Raw genomic sequence first — 15,862 nt, 5'->3', positions numbered from 1 at the left:
CCGCCCGGCCATCCCCGCCCGCCCCCCCCCGCTTTCCCCTCTTCTTCCTTCCCGCATCACCCCCCCCCAGTATAATTTTTCTGGGGGCAAGCCCCGTCCCCTTCTCCCACCTCCATCCCTTCATCTGGGGGGGGGGGGGTGTATGGGGAATTCCAGCCCCCCCCCCGCGTACCCCATCTTTGCCCGTGGGTAGGGATCCCGAACGGCCAGGGACGGGCCAAGCTGGTGGGACACCCCCCCACCACCACCCCCGTTAGCAAAGCGTATCCTTGAGATATTATTATTAACTGTATACGTTCTCGCGGATAACGAGGAGGCTGTCCTTGAATTTATCAAGCTTGCGCTAACGAAGAGACCTCCTCGTGGAGGGAGGCGAGTATCATAGCGTTCTCCAAGGAGGCCCGTCGACCACCGGGACCTTGAGGATGGCCCTAATCTACGTTATTTTGAGAAGCTCCCAGACTCGGCAGGAAAGGGAAAAGCCTTCGGGGCCCCGAGCCGCACGACCTTCGCGATAACGCTGGAAATCCCGCCCGCAGGTCAAGGAGACCCTCGCCCAGGCGCAGACCCTCCCCTGGAGCGTGCGCAGGAGCTGCGACTCGGTGGCGTAATCGCGTGGAAATTACTAACCAATCAAGTAGAGGTGGGAAGTACTAATATTATAACGATGTTATAAAGTGAGCGTAAAAACCGCATGGAGAGTTCTGGTGGGGGTGCATGTCAGGAGGAGAGATTCCCTGTGCACCCGGCGCTGGAAATAAATTAACGTCAGCTTTCTAAGCTACCAACCTGGTTTGGAGAGTGGTAGTCTCGTTACAGATTTTGGTGACGCCGCCAGGCTACGGAGCCCGAAATTGCTGCTGCCCCAAGCTGATCCCAAGGGCCGCGGCCCCCCCGGCAGACACTGCGCAGCGGGGCTGGCCCCGGGGTGGGGGAGTTTCAGGATCCCGAAACCCACGGAGTTTCGTTTCCAGCCGCCGAGCGAGCCCCAGGGTGCTGCTGCGAGAGCCCCACAGCTGCGAGCCCCTGCTGTTTTGGGCTATTCTGGGCCGCGGGAAGGAAACTCGGCAGCCCCCAGCGCGTGTGCGGGCACTGCCTGCGCCAGCGTCCCAGGGGGGTTCCGTCAAGTCCGGGCAGGACGAGCGCTGGCGGCTTTCCCAGCTCCTTTCCCCGGGGGTCCTGGCGTCTCCATGAGCCATCCCTCTCCTCTCTCTGCTGATGCTTCATCTCCTGCAGCTCCCCCCTGCCCGCCTCCCACCGCCCCCCACCCCACACCCCGTGAGTCCCTGCAGCTGGGCAGCCCAAAATTGCACAGGTTGAACCAAGGTGTGCCTGATTTTGACCAGGCAACCCCCTCCTCCTCCTCCTCCTCCTCCATGGCTGCCCGTCCTCGGTGTCTCGCTGAATCCCTGCTGGTTAACACGCAGCAGACAGCCGAGCACGACACCCCTGCCCAGCTCCCTGCGGGCAGAGCCCCCCCGGCTTCGCAGCTGGGTCTGAGGGGCCACAGCTGCATTGAGCATGGCCACCCCCAGCCCCACACCGGCCGGGATCTCATCGGGCTTCAGGTTATTTCCTCCCACAGCACTAAATTGATGGCACTTATCAGTGACTTGGGACCTGAGAACATCTGTAAGAACTTTGTGGTCCGCGCTCCCTCCAGCCAGCCCTATCTGCGGGTGATAATTCAGCTCAATTAACCCTGGATGAGGTTCAGGTGATTTGGGGATAAATACACAGATTGTGAGCAGGCTCTTGGGTGGCAGGGCAGCCTCTGGTGGGGGGGTGTGTGGGGTTCTTGGGGTGCCCTCTGGGCTGGGCCTGTGTTTGCAGGGTTTAATGCCATGCCGAGCTTGCTGCGGATTTATTTGTGGCTACGACGAGCCGCTGTAGGGAACTGGTGACGGTGCAGTGCGGGGACACGCGTGCCTGCTGTCTGATGCTGGTGTGAGCGCTGTACGCAGCGGGATGGAGCCTGGCTGCGTCTCCCTGGGGCTGCTTGGGGGGCTGGGGGGGCTCGGCTGCCTCCCTGGCGCTGCGACGCTGTGGTCGTTTGCCTGCCGTAACGTGGGGGCAGTGTCCGATGCCGTGGGATGGCTGAGCCCCGTCACCCCGGCTGCTGGTACTGACCCAGCGCTCACATTTGGAAGCTTTTCTTTGCCTCCGCTTGGCCTAGAAACAATATCTCAGAGAAAAATCAAAGCTTGTGGTTGGGTTGTGGGTTTTTTTTCTGGGGCTGGAGCGGCTGCGGTGACGGTGGGATCGGGACCCCCATGCGTGCTGCAGGCTGCGTGGATGTGCCGCTGTGCGCACCGTGCCTCCAGCAGCTCGCGGAGCCGGCGCCTGTGTGTGTGGGTGATATATGGGTTACCATCCTTCTCCTGCGGTCGTACATGACAGGAAGGAGAGCAGCTGCACGCTTTAGCTCTCCTCTGCCCACGCCGCCCAGGGAGGGGTGGCGTGAGGGAATGGCTCAGCCCGCTCCTGCAGGCGCCCCGGGGATGCGCCGAGTGCCTCTGCCAGACAATTGTGTTGTGTGAAGCGCAGGGTAAGGGGTCGTGGGCGGCGGGGGGGGGGATGCCCCACCACGCTACTGTGTGCGGCAAAGGGCGTCTTGCGCCCAGATTTTCCTCCTTTGCTCCTGCCATCACCTCCTGCCGAGGAGCCGAAGCCACAGTGGCCCGTGGGTCAGCTGAGAGGTGAGACGTGGGGGGGAGATGCTGCTCTGCTGGGACCCCTCGCTCTGGTGACGCTCTGAGATGGCCTGCGAGGAGCGGGGACCGCTGGCCCACCAGCGCTGCCGGCTCCTTCAGCCCCGCCGGTGCCGGGCTGGCTCCAGGTTGGGCGCAGCTGCGGCGGTGGGGTTTGCGGTGCGGGGGAAGGTGGGGGCTCCCCCCCCGCCTGCTCTATAAACAGAGCGGCAGCAGCAGAGCCCTATCTATAGCACAGCGAGGGAGCTGCCCGGGAGAGGCAGGGCAGGGATTAGCCCTAAATCTGACGGTTTTCTCCAGTCCCCCTTGGGAATGCCGGGCCGGTAGTGGTGGCTGAGGGATTCCCAGCGCACCTGGGGTTGGGAGATCTCCCTGCCAGCAGGTGTGTCCCGGATTTGCTGGGATTTCCTGACTGTCTGCGTCCTCCCCAAGGGGGCTTGTTGTCACACTTGTCATCCAGAGGCCGGGCTCTCCCCCAGTCCCCCCTCTTTTCTGCTCTTGGGGGCTGAGGATTTCACTGCAGCACCTGGATGCTGACAGGGACGGCCCTGATGGGACGCCAGGACACCTGGGTTTGAGGCAGATGCTGAGCATCCTCCTGTGCCTGGTTCTCTTTTGAGGGGCTCGGGGCAGCTCAGACCTTTCCTAGCCAAGCTGGTTGTGACACTTGTGTCCCACGGTGGTATTTGTGCTGGAGAGGTCAGCCGGCTCATAAGGGGTTGCGTTTTGCCCTGTGCTTCGTTTGGAGGGGCCGGGGGGTGGCTGGGTGTCCTAGGCAGCCAAACCCCGCGTCTGTGGGTGCCGCAGCATCACCCTGGGTGTCCCACCAGCACCCAGATCTGTCTGGACGTCGCCACGCAGTGGGTGCAGAGCAGCCCAGGGTGGTGGGCTCTGCTCTTGGCTGGTGCCTGTCATCCTGGGAGGGCTCTGGCTGTCCCCTGAGGCCCCAGCGCCCCCCGTGGGAGCCCCCCCCCGCCCCCCCCGGGGCGGCGGTGCCGGGGCGTGTGTCTCTTTAATGAGGCTGGGCTTGGAGCGGCTCCGCGGCTGGCACAGGGAGAGGGATGGAGCGAGGGCGGTGAAGGAGCCGGTGCCAGAGGGAGCCTGCAGCAGGGAGAGGCGGGGACGGACCGCTCTCCCCCCCGGGTACCGCAGCCCCCCAGCCCGAGGGTCAGGGAATCCCCCCCGGGACAGAGAGCTCTGCCGAGGGCAGGGACCCGGCGGGTGCCGAGCCGAGCCTGCAGCCCCTGTGTCATCCTCATCCTCCTCATCCTCCTCCAGGTAAGGGCCGGGTGGGGGGAGTCTGGGGCCCGGGACCCCGCGGGTACCCTGGGCTTCCTGGGGGCCCCAGGGTGGCAGCCCGGCATGGCGGGGGGCAGGGAGGGGGAGATGAGGCAGCAAGGCCACAGAAGTGCCGAAATCACCCTCCGGCGGGAAGAACTGCTGGGAACGTGCCCCCGCGCATCGGCCACTGGTCCCGGGCCCGCGCCACGGGTGTCTGGTGGCCGCAGGAGCAGCGGGACCCTTTTGCGGGGCAGCCCTGCCAGGACATGCCTGTTTTGGGGGGGCCCGGGGGGGCTGGGATATTTTTTGGGAGGGGATGCCGGTGTTAGGGCACATCGAGGGCAAGTAACTCCCGTTCCCTGGCGTGGGGCTGGGGTCTCCCAGGGGTTGTAGCGGCTCTGGGGAGGGGAGAGCAGCAGCGGTGGTCCTGGCCGCGGTGGTCCTGGCCATGGTGCGTGTGCTGGGGCATGTGTGCATCATGCATGCACACGTGTGTGTGCGCGCAGCGGGCTTTGCGCTCTGGTCTGACTTCCCAGCAGACAAGGCAGTGGGGACAGGCAGGGGACAGCACCGTGGGCCCTCCGGGGGCTCTGGGGGGACAGCCCCTCTCCCCGTCCCCTTCACCTGCAGCTGCCGGGGAAATCCCTTTCCCCTGCGCTCTTCCTCGCTGGGCTCTCTGCGAAGCGTCGTGCCCCACGGGCACTGAGCCGTCACCTCCTGCCTCCGTGGCCTCCTCCCTGCTCCAGGAGCTGGGACGGATCCTGCTCTCCTGCACCTGTGCCCCATCCCAGTGGTGCCATGCGGGGGTCCCGCAGGGAGGGGAGGTGGGGGGGTGGCGATGCCTCCTCGCTCCCGGCGCTGCCACTGAGGCTTGGGCTCCTCTCCTTCCATCCTCCTCTTGTGCTGGGCTGTGCGTCTCCCACCAGTGCAAATTTCCGCTGGGTTTGCCTGTGCTGGCCCCATCCTTCCCCAGGACCCTGCCACGGGGCGGGTGAAACTCTGACAACTTTGCAGGCAGCGACGGAGGGTCTGCCGGGCTCAGGCGCCTGCCTTCCTGCAGCAGCCGCGCCAGAAAACTCAACCTGCCCACGGGTGAGAAGAGAAACGTTAAGGTATTCTGGCCTAGAGAAGGGCTGGCTCCTTCTTGCCTTCCCTGAGGGCTTTCCGTTGCCCCCCAGCCCCGCTCCTGCTGCAGCCCCCTCCGTATTGGGGGAGCTGCTGGTTAAACCAGCTCCTGTGGGCAGTGGGTGGGAGGGGAGGAAGAGAAGGGGGCTGCGAAGGCACTGGTGCCCATGCTGGGGATGAGGAGGGGACCTGTTGGTGATGCCATGCTGGCACCTGGGGACAATTCGCTGCCCCAGGGGAAGAGGATGCAGAGGCCGGGGTGAGGACCATCGGGTCTGGTTTTATTCATTACCGCGGGGCTTAGAGCAGGCAGCACAGCACACGGCAGGGCCAGATGGGACCTGTTTACTCTGCGAGGGTAAATGTAAAGAGAAGTGATAAAAAGCAGCCGGGATGGCTTCTCCGGTAAGTCCCTGGTAAACAAGCCGGCGGTGCCCCGGCCAATGGGCAGCACCGCAAATAGCAGGCGCGTTGCTGAGCACTAAGCCGGGTACCTTGGGAACAAATGGAAGGGCTTTGGGTGAAATCCATCTTTAATGGCTCCATGCGGCTGGGCCAGGGGAGTCCCAGTCCCCAGGGCCTGGCTGGGCACTGTGGTCAGGGCAGGACCCGGCTGATGGCGTTCCTGGTGCTGGCATGGCCAGTGTGGAGGAAGACCTGGCTACGCAGGGACCCTGTGCCACCCTGTGTGATGGGAAAGCGCTTTGGGGGGGCTCAGCAGGGTGCGCAGCATCCTGCACACGGGGATGAAGAACTGGAGATGGCAGGGGTGGCTGCGTGATGCCAATTGAGCAGATAAATGGCTCCTCTCTGGCGTAATGGACTTATTTTCCTGGGATGCAGCCATGTCGCTAATGCACTTTTGTGGTTCTCGGGGGCTCTCTGTCTTGCACCAGCTGCGGGCTCGGTCCTGGCGCTGCTTCCGAGGATACAGCCCCGCTCTGCTTCCAGGGATGCTCTGGGAGAGGCACCCAGTGACCTGCCGAGGGCACCCCGAGCCTCCTGTTACTGGTGCTCATATGAGCTGTTCCTGGGACGAAGGACACTGGAGTGGGGGGACCAGATGGTTCACTCGTACCTGGCCTTGTCCTTGCCCCAGGCGTGTTGCTCGCTGGAGCACGGGCGCACGGCGGGACACAGGCATTTCGCCCTGGGGGCGGGCAGGGGACACAGTGCGGCGGTGCAGACCCACGCCTGGAGCGGGACCCAGGCACACTATCCACGGAGAAGCAGGGCTAAGGCCTGCCCGAATATTTTACACAAATATTTGATGGCAGGCTGTGGGGTGATGTTAGAGAGAAGCCTTGGCTCTGGGCAGTCGTTTGGGATGCCGCTCCCAGGTGGTTTTCCCAAGGGGAGGAGAGGAGTGGAGTGGGTTGGTGCCAGGCTGGAAGGCATCCCTGGCCACCTCTCTTCCCGCAACTGCTGCTGAAGGGTGGGATGCCGGACGCGTCCGTCCCTGGGCAGAGCGCCTCTCACCCGGAGGCAGAGAGCATCATCCCCCGAGCCGGGCTCTCCCGCTCTGCGCTGCTCTTCAGTGCAGCGCTGACCTTGTTGTTAATTATTAAACCCCCAGCAAACACCGCTCGCTGTTTTGTCCTAGTTACGCTGTGGGCTTCTCGCTCTTCACAAATTACCCTGGTAACCTCTGTGGGTGGATGGAGATGGGAGAGGCAGACGCTCCTCTCCCAGCCAGGGCAGGAGATGGTCTGAGGAGGCTCTGGGGCTACCGAGCTGCTGTGGGGTGGCTGAGAGATGGGCTGTGTGTGGCTGGCCGCTATCCGTCCTGTCTGGGAGCCCCTGCCCATCTGCCAGGGCGTGGGGCTTGCGTGTGGCTGCTGCTGCCCATGGGAGAACTCGTTTTGCTGCCCAGGGAGAAGTCGCGTTGCTGCCCAGCAGCACCAGGTTTATTTACCTGTGTGGTGGAAGAGCTCTCTGGGGGCTCCTGTGGCTCCAGGCCCAGTGTGCGGGTGGGCTGGGGTCCAAGCAGGGACCTGGGTCCAGGTCCGTGTGTTTTGTGGATGCAGCGGAGCAGTGTCCCTGGGCTGGGGAGGGCTGGGGACCTGCCCCCGCTCCTTGCGGGCTGGGAGATGGGAGCGGTGTGTGTGCACGGGCCCCTTCCCGGCAGACCCCGTCCCCAAGCGCCCAGCGCCTGCCTCCCCTCTGCCCGCAGCTGCCCGCGGAGGGACCATGCCCGGCCTCTACACCCTCTCCTGCTGGGAGCCTCTGCCCCTGAAGAGCTCCAGGGTGAAGGCTTGTGCCAACGGGTACTCCCTGAGCATCACCGCTCACCTCGTGTACACCAACCCCTGCGAGGAGCCTGTGGAAGGTAAGGGGGGCGTCGGAAGGGACCTGGGCTGCCTGCGTGGCCCCCCAAAAGCACACATGCTGGAGATCATCCCATCTCCAGCCCACCTGGGTCCCAGCCCCCAAACCTTGCTCGGTTTGGGGAGCAAAGGCAGAGGCCAGGGGAGCGGGGGCTCTGCCGATACCAGCATCGCCTGCGGGCAAGAGAAGGACGAGGCCAGGCAAAAACATTCCCATGTCTGAGGAAGAGGGGGATTTCGTCCTCCCCGCCCTCCTCCAGGCCAGTCCTGGAGGCTCTGGGTCCTTCCCGTGTGTCGCCCTGCCCTCGTGCATGGAAATCGCTGGCGGTGGTGCTGCCACGGGCCGTACCGCGCCACGGCGGTGTCTGTGCTGGGGTCTGTCTCGGGGCTCTCTCCCACCCACAGGCATCTTCATCTACCCGCTGGAGGAGTCGGAGGTGGTGTCCGGCTTCGAGGCGGTGGTGGGCAGCCGGCGGGTGACGTTCCAGGTCCAGAACCGTCACCGGGCGCAGGACTGCTGCCTGCAGTGCGGCCCCAGCCCTGGCCGGCCGCGCCGCTGTGCCGGCGGTGAGTGCGGTGGGGAGGGTGGTCCTGTTGGGTCCTCCTGGCCGGGAGGCTCGGAACGAGCAGGGACGAAGCGCGGGGAGATACGAGGGGCTGAGAGCCCCTGCCAGGCCACCCTGCTGCCTTGGGGGGGTCTCTGGGGCTGGAATCTCAGCCCCCCCTTCCCACTCCTGGGACTTTACCCATCCCTTTGCGTGGCCGTCTTACACCTGCGCTCTGTTGTCCCCTTTGAGAGCAATCGGTGCAATTAACACCCCCTGCTTCCCAGCCTCTCACACCCTGCTGACACCCCCCCCCACATCCTTCCACTGCCCAGGCCACATCGTCCTGGATGAAGATGCGGAGCGCTCCACCTTCGTCATCGTCACGGGCCGGCTGTGCCCGGCGGAGAGCCTGGCCGTCACCCTCAGCACGGCGCAGGAGCTGCCCACGCTGCCGGAGGGGGCCCTGCACCTCCTCCTGCCCCCCGTCCTCACGCCCCGCGTCCCCACCGCCCCCGAGAGCGAGCCGGCAAGCTTGTGTGACGACAGGTTGGCCCTATGGTGATTTTCATGGCTTCCTCAGTCTCCGCCGTCCTGGGGGGGGGATGCCGATGCTGGGCGAGTGGGGAGGGGGTGGGAGCCATCGCCACCTCTCCCCTTGCAGCCCCACCAGCTGTTTCGGGGGGCCGAGTGCCCGGACCCAGCCATCCCCTGCGGCGCCCATGGAGAGCGTGGACATCTTTCGGGGACGGCCCTGCAACCCTTTTCCTTACGAGTTTGCCTTCGAGCTGCTGGTGAAGGGCCCCTGCTTGCTGGCAGGTAGGGGATGCTCGGGCGGTGTCAGTTGGTTGGGCAAAACCTCTGAAACATGGGTGACATCCCCTGGGATGGCGTCCCCTCGGTCTTTCTGTGCAGCCCCCCCCTTCCCTGGGCATCCTCTTGTTCTCCCTGTCTGCAAAGAAGCCCTTTCCCCATCCCACCCCGCCAGGGCGTGGGGCTGGGACCCCCCAGCGTCCCCCCACATGGGGCTTTGGGCAGCTCCGGGCCAGCAGCCTCCTTCCCCGGGAAGACATGATGGATGGGGGAGAGGACAGGTGAGGGGGGGGCGCAGGGCGCTGGGGACACGCTGCTGGACGCTGGCCCAGTTAATCCCATTAGAGCTGGCAGGGAGCAGCCACCGCCACCGTGCAGGGTCTGGCACAGGCATGGAGCGGGGGGGGGGAAATGAGGCGGGGGGGGGCAAGGGGCTGCCCCTCCTCCTCCCCCTCCTCCCCCCCTGCAGGGCTGGAGAGCCCGTCCCATGCCCTGCGAGCAGATGCCGACCCCTGGGCCAGCTCTGCCACCACCACCCGTGTCACCCTGGCTGAGCCCCACCGCTACGACAGGGACCTGGAGATCATCCTCTACCCCTGCGGTGAGGGGGGGCGCTGCCCTCACGGGCTTGGGGGAGATGGGGCAGCACCCCAAAAGCAGCCGGAGCATCCCCCAGCCCCCTGCGACACGGGGTGGCTCCAAACCCCCCTTGTGCCCCCCCCCGCCCCCAGAGCCCCACCACCCCCACCTGGTGATGGAGGACGGCACCATGACGTACCCCGAGTACGAGGCACACGTCCGGAGCCGCCGGGATTACACACGGATCGCCAGGAAGGATGGCAGCGGCGAGAGACAGGTGACAGGGCACGGCCACCACCGGCCCCGGGTGGGAGGGGGTGGGATGAGGGCGAGGGAGAGCTCAGCGTGGGCCAGGGGGTGCGAGAAAGCCCCCGGCCTGCCTGGCTCGCAGGTGGCTTTCGTGCAGAAGCGTTTCCACAAAGACATCTTCCCCAACCCGGTGCTGATGCTGAACTTCTGCCCGGCGGCCGAGGGCGTCCCCGGGGACCTGCAGAGCGTCACCCGCGAGATCCTCTTCCTCGTCGACCGCAGCGGCACCGTGAGCGGCCCTGACCTCGACAAGGTCAAGGTGAGGCACGGCCACGGGGCCAGGGATGCTCCCTGGGTGGCCAGTCCTCAGCCCGCCCTGCCCGGTCCCTGCTGTCCCCCCAGGAGGCTTTGCTGGTGGCCCTGAAGAGCCTCCCATCGAGGACGCTGCTCAACATCGCCGGATTCGGTGCCGACGTCAAGCCGCTCTTCGCATCCAGCCGCCTCTGCAGCGACGTGAGTGCTGCCCGGAGCGCCCCCAGTCCCTCTCTGTCCCCCTGGGTGGCCACCCCCGCTGTGCCAGGGGTGGCGAGCCCGGGGCCCGCGCGATGTCGGCTGTCCCTGCGGCAGGAGACGCTGCGCCGCGCCTGCGAGCACCTCAGCGGGCTGCGGGCGGCTGCGGGCGGCACCAACCTGCTGTCGGCCCTGGGCTGGGCGCTGGCGCAGCCCCTGCGCCGCGGATACCCCCGACAGCTCTTCCTCTTCACCCACGCGGCCACCGGCAACACCGGCAGGATCCTGCGGCTGCTGCGCAGGCAGGCCAGCACTGTCAGGTACGGCACCGGCACCGCGGTGGGGGCACGGAGCTCCCCACGTCCCCTGGGCTGTTCCCACTGATTCCTCCTCCTGCAGCGCCACATCTCGCCTCCACCAGCCCTGAGGGTGTCCTTCACCCCTCGCATCCCCCAGCCCCACCAGCTCAGCTTCCCCCGCGCTGCCCCAGCCCGGCACGCAGCCAGGGCGGCAGCTGGGGCTGTCAGACACCCCTGACCGTCCCTGCCGCGGGGCTCAACCGGCCCCGGCGCTGGCCCAGCCATGGCCTTTCATCGCCTGGCGCTCTCCCGCAGATGTTTCAGCTTCGGCATGGGCCCACGGGCCTGCCGGCGGCTGCTGAAGGGCATGGCCAAGGTGAGCCGGGGCTGCGCCGAGTTCCTGAGCCCGACCGAGAGGCTGCAGCCCAAGGTAATGCCTGGGTGGGGACAGGGGGACGCGGGGGCCACCACAGTGTCCGACACCGGCTCCTCTCCCCGGCCCAGCTGATAAAGTCCCTGAAGAAGGCGATCGAGCCGGCCATCAGCGACATCACCATCGACTGGTACGTCCCCGACAGCATGGAGGCTCTGCTCTCGCCCACCGAGCTCCCGGCCCTCTACCCCGGCGACCGCCTCGTCAGCTACTGCATCCTCTACAGCATCGCCCGCTTCCGCAACCGGCGCCCGCTGGTACGACCGGCACCGCACTGGCACGGGGACGGCGGCACCTTCCTGGTGCCACCGGCTTCTCCCCCCGCCAGGGGGCTGATGGCGCTGCCCTCTCCCCCCACCAGGGCCAGGAGGGGGCTCGCCGGGGCTCAGCCTTCCCCTCCCAGGAGGAGATGCCCAGTCCTGGGGAGAGCCACCGGCCGCCCCGGAGCACCCCGGGGTCTGGGGACGCCTCCCTGGAGCTCTCGGCCGGGGGCACGGAGGTGTCAGAGCGCAGTGAGTGGGGCCGGGGCCGGGGCGGGGGACAGCGTGGGGGCCGTGGGCTGACGGGGTGTGCGCTCACCGGGCAGGTGCAGATCTCATCTCCGGGGGAGATATCTGGAAGCGGATTTACCAGCCCTCCTACATCCAGGAGCAGTACGTCCTGACGCACTGCTCCGTCAGCACCGACCGCAGCCGGGGGCTGCTCTCCCGCAGCTCCACCAGCAGCGAGTCCACCGGCTCCCGCGACGTGGCCCCTGAGGGTGGCTCCTCGGCCCCCGGCGCCGACGCCACCTCCCAGCAGGGCCAGAAGAGCCTGTCCCTCTGTGAGTCCTCCACGAAATCCGCCCCACTGCCCTCTGCCCCGGCTGGCACCAAGGTGAGGATGCCGATGGCGTGAAGAGCTCGTGCATTTGGGGGGTGGCTCCTGGCTTAGCTGGGGTCTCGCTGCCCCCTTGGGCCTGGACATGTGGCTGCCGGGCTGGAAACCGGGGTGTTGTAGCCTGGATTTTAAGGAAGGATCAGCCGTGGGTGCCGCGAGGAGGATCCTTGGGTGGTTTTGTCCTACTGGAATGGGACAGGTGGGGACCAACCAGCTGGTCCCCCAGCTCCCTGGGCCAGTAGTCAGCTGGGTGGCTAGCAAACCCCCCAGCCAGCTCAAATCCTCATTGATGCTGCAGAAATCAAGTGAAAGTAGCTGGGCCGGCATCAGGTAACGAACCTGCCAAGCTGGAGGCGGGGGGGGGGGCTGGCTGAGCTCCTGCCCAGCTCCTTCAGCCCTCAGCCAACGCTGCCCGATGCTTCATTAACGACGGACTCTGTCCCTGCTGCTTCACTCCTGGGTTTAAAACCCAGCCGGGTCGCTGGGGTGGGGACAGGCAGCTCCCCAGTGACGATGGCCCTGAGGCCAGGCGAGGCCAGCTCCTTCCCGGTGGCCCAGGTTGGGTAACCTGCTCCCGCCGCACCACGGCACAGCTGGTGGCCTTTGCTGCCGAAATGTCAAGCGTAAGTGATTTCCCTGCAGCGTAAGTGATCCTCCCCGGCTCCCCGCTGCCGGGGTGAGAGGCGGCATGGGCGCCGCTGCCCTGACGTAGCTTTTTAGGTGAAGCATCTCAGTGCGGGGACACGGCTCTGCGCTGGGGACTGCGTCCCACCGCAGCATCATCCAGCCCATGCACCTGAGCGAAGCCCCCCCTGCCTCCGCACTCACAAAAATCCCCGCCAACCCCTGCTGCCTCGGCGTCAGGCCGAGTCACCCCTGGGGATGTTTGTGAACTCCCGTCTCGGTGCCCTCAGTCCTTCCCCCGCGTTGGAGGAGCCTGGCGAGCGTCGCCGGTCGCCTCCGGGGGCTGCGGGATGCCAGCCTGCGGCGGGGCTGGGCGCCAGCCGGCGGCTCCAGCCAACAGACGCAGGTGCCCTGTCACGGCTCGGTGCAGTCTGGGCTCGGTGCCGGTGCCGGGCTGGCCATCATCCTCCCCCTGCCACAGGTAACGGTGGCCCTGAGCACGGAGGAGCTGGCCCGGCGGAAGAAGGCACTGGCCCGCGCCGCCCTGGCCGGCCGCAGCTTTTCCTCGCCGCATGGGGAGCTGGACGCCCACCGGCTCCGCCAGGCCCTGGAGAAGGTGTCGCAGAAGAGGAACCAGTCCCTGGAGGGGCAGCTGGACGAGCTGGGACCCCGGGGACGGCAGCTGCAGCCCAGCGCGGTGGAGTCGAGTGGGTGCCGGCTCCCGGGGGACGAGGGCGGCGGGGATGGAGCCAGGTGGCCCCCGCCTCGCTGAGCCCACCTCTTGCCGTTGCCCAGATAACCTCCTCTCGCCCACCCACCTGGACTGGGACATGCTGGTGGAACCCTCCTACCTCTTCAGCGCCTCGCCGGTGCCCGAGCCAGAGGCGCCCAGCCCGGGCGACGCCAGCCTGCCCCTGCGCTGCCAGGTGGTGATCCACGCGCTGCGCGCCGGCGAGCCCGTGTCCTGGGAAGTGACGGCCTCGCTGGAGCCGCTGCTGCAGACCCGGGAGGGGCCGCGGGGGGAGGACTCCCTGCCACGGGTGGGCAAGGCTGGGGAGAAGCCCCTGCACCGCTTGGCAGCACGCTCCGTCATCCGGGACAACGAGAACGCGGCGCAGCGGGAAGCCGAGCTGGAGCAGGGTGGGTGTCACTGTGTGTGTGTCCCCTATCCCAGTGCATCCCCCCCCCACCTCTAACTGCACCGCTCCGGGCAGGTTTCGCCCGCCGGTTTCGCCTGAAAGCCGTGCAAACCAGCAAAGCCTGCAACGTGCCTTCCCTCTACACCCGCCTGGTGCCCGTGGACGCTGCCACGCAGGCAGCGCTGCCCGCCGCCCCCGAGGTGTGGGGCACAGGTAGGGCAGGGGGGGCCCGGCGCGCTGGCGAGGGGACAGCGGGGGGACGGTGGGCTGAGGTGGCACTGTCCCTTGCAGCCGGCTCGGCCAGCCGGCCGCCAGCCGCCATGGCGGGGAGCCGGCACCACGGGAGTACCGTGGCGGGTCTGGGCCAGCAGCGGGACGCGGAGGAGCAGGATGAGGCCCCTGTCGCCGCAGGTACCGATCCTGGGTCCCTGGGGACCCTCAGCTGGTGGGTGCTTGGGAGGAGCCATTGATCTCTGCCCCACGCTATGGGGGGGGACATGGGGGCAGCATCACAGGTCCGGGCCGGGAGGGTCCCAGGAGCCCAGGGACCCTCAGGGCTTTGCTCTTTTGCAGAGCGAGACGAGACCCCCGGGTCTCCGGCCAGCGTCTCCTCTGCTACCTACGGCTGGGAGAAGCAGAACGGCTCCAACGGTGCGTCCCGGGGGATGGCGGGGGGCAGGGGCTGCCCCCACGAGCTGGACCCTCTGCTGCGCCCCACGCTGGGGAGCAGGATGCAGCACTGGGTGCATCATGGCCACCCCCATGCTCAGCTCTGCCCCCCGACCCTTGCAGGGCCTCCGACCAGCCCCTCCACCGCCTCGATGGGCTCCCAGAGATCCACGGAGAGCATCGCCGGCTCCAGGTGCGGCTGTGGGGCGGGGGGAGGTGGGGGCCCGCAAAAATGGCACGTTGCAGGGAAGGGGGGCAGTGCCACCCCTTGGGCAGTGGGGTTGCATGTCCCCTGATGGCTCCGGCAGCACGCGGGGGGGGTTGGCGCTGCAGCCCCTTCCCCGCAGGAGGCTGGGGTGCAGCGGCCCCTCAGGAATCGCCCCCCCCCCGGACTGTTCGCCCGCAGGTTCAGCCTGGGCAGGCGCAGGGGGCCCAGCCTGGCGCTGCGCCCGCCCTGCCTCAGCCCCGACAGCGAGCGCTCCAGCCACCGCGCCAGCCACGACTACCTCCCGCTGGTGAGCACCCCCTCCCCATCCCCGTCCCACCGGGGGGGGCCTGCAGGCACTGCCCTGCCGGGTCAGAGCCCCCCAGCCCATGCCCCAGGGTCAAACCCTGTGGGTGCCAGCTCAGTCCCGCTGCAACCTTGAGCTGCCCTGGGGGCTGTTCCTGGCTTTTGGGGCAGGGGAGGGGGGGCACTGGACAGTCCCAGTGCCCCAGGGACGCTCCTGCAGCCCCCACCGCTGCATGCTGGGGGCTGCGGTGGGTCTGCACCCTTGCCTGCCCCTCCAGCTGCCCGACGCCCCCATTGCAGGTGCAGCTACAGCAAGCCCAGGGGCCGTTCCAGCTCACGGAGAGCTTCTCCGAGGTGGTGCAGATCCCCCTGGACCGCCTGTGCCGAGCCTCCCCCTACGCCTCCCACCGTGCCAGCCTCAGCCCCACGTCCCCAGGGGCCAGGAGCAGTCCCGAGGCTGGGCCCTGTGGCCAGGAGGGTGAGGAGCCCACTGCAGCCCCGCAGCCCAGCTCGCCCCCGTCCCACAGCACGTGCTCCGAGGTGCCCAGCGCAGCCGTGTGGGCGCAGGCCGACAGCGGGCACGGCTCTGAGTCTGACACCGGCCCCCACTCAGCCGCCCCCTCCGAGACCGGCGTGAGCTTGCAGGACGTGGGGCCGGAGGACCTGGAGAGCGCCAGCTGGGCCACAGCGGTGGCCCTGGCCTGGCTGGAGCATCGCTGCGCTGGCTTCTTCGAGGAGTGGGAGCTGGTGGCGGCCAAGGCGGACACGTGGCTGCAGGCGCAGCGGCTGCCCCAGGGGGTGGACATGGCCTGCCTCAAAGGGGCGGCCAGGCACTTGTTCCTGCTGCTTCGTCACTGGGACGAGAACATCAAGCTGAACATGCTGTGCTACAACCCCAACAACGTCTGACGGCTGCCGGAGGGGACAATAAAGGTGCCTGGCTCCGCGCTGCCTGCATGGGTGTCTCTGTTACGGGCAGGGAGCCGTCAGCCCCATTCAGGCCCTGCTGGGGCTCCATAGCCTCAGAGGGGTGTGTGCGTGTCACCCCCTTCCCAGCCATCTCCCAGGGTAAGGATCAGCCAGGGGACTAGGAAAAGCCGTGCTGGAGGGATCCCTGGGGCGCATCAAGGCAATTCAAACCTTGAGGCAAAGCAGTTTTGCAGCTCCT

At 67.2% G+C, this 15,862-nt stretch overlaps 1 protein-coding gene across 7 annotated transcripts; it reads left to right on the top strand.

Annotated features, from left to right (window-relative positions):
• The first annotated feature begins 52 nt into the window (after positions 1 to 52).
• Positions 53 to 15,621, top strand: VWA5B2 (von Willebrand factor A domain containing 5B2). 7 transcript variants are annotated; one of them, XM_063339773.1, is made up of 22 exons: positions 53 to 643; positions 7,291 to 7,446; positions 7,850 to 8,011; positions 8,325 to 8,550; positions 8,654 to 8,808; positions 9,272 to 9,403; positions 9,534 to 9,658; positions 9,773 to 9,949; positions 10,033 to 10,143; positions 10,258 to 10,460; positions 10,755 to 10,869; positions 10,944 to 11,129; positions 11,234 to 11,384; positions 11,459 to 11,748; positions 12,857 to 13,082; positions 13,171 to 13,515; positions 13,590 to 13,727; positions 13,806 to 13,925; positions 14,088 to 14,165; positions 14,307 to 14,376; positions 14,590 to 14,698; positions 14,995 to 15,621. In XM_063339773.1, the coding sequence occupies exons 2-22, from the start codon at positions 7,308 to 7,310 to the stop codon at positions 15,601 to 15,603; spliced, it is 3,867 nt and encodes a 1,288-aa protein (XP_063195843.1). In that variant the 5' UTR covers positions 53 to 643; positions 7,291 to 7,307; the 3' UTR covers positions 15,604 to 15,621. The 7 variants fall into 7 exon arrangements, with proteins under 7 accessions (XP_063195843.1, XP_063195844.1, XP_063195846.1 ...); XM_063339774.1 differs by lacking the exon at positions 53 to 643 and adding an exon at positions 2,468 to 2,548; XM_063339776.1 differs by lacking the exon at positions 53 to 643 and adding an exon at positions 2,579 to 2,699.
• Positions 15,622 to 15,862: the final 241 nt, after the last annotated feature.

This window comes from Chroicocephalus ridibundus, chromosome 6 (assembly GCF_963924245.1).
Source record: "Chroicocephalus ridibundus chromosome 6, bChrRid1.1, whole genome shotgun sequence".
Taxonomy (NCBI): Eukaryota; Metazoa; Chordata; class Aves; order Charadriiformes; family Laridae; genus Chroicocephalus; species Chroicocephalus ridibundus.
Note: the sequence above shows the minus strand (reverse complement) of the source record. Positions and strands in the feature narration are given on the sequence as shown.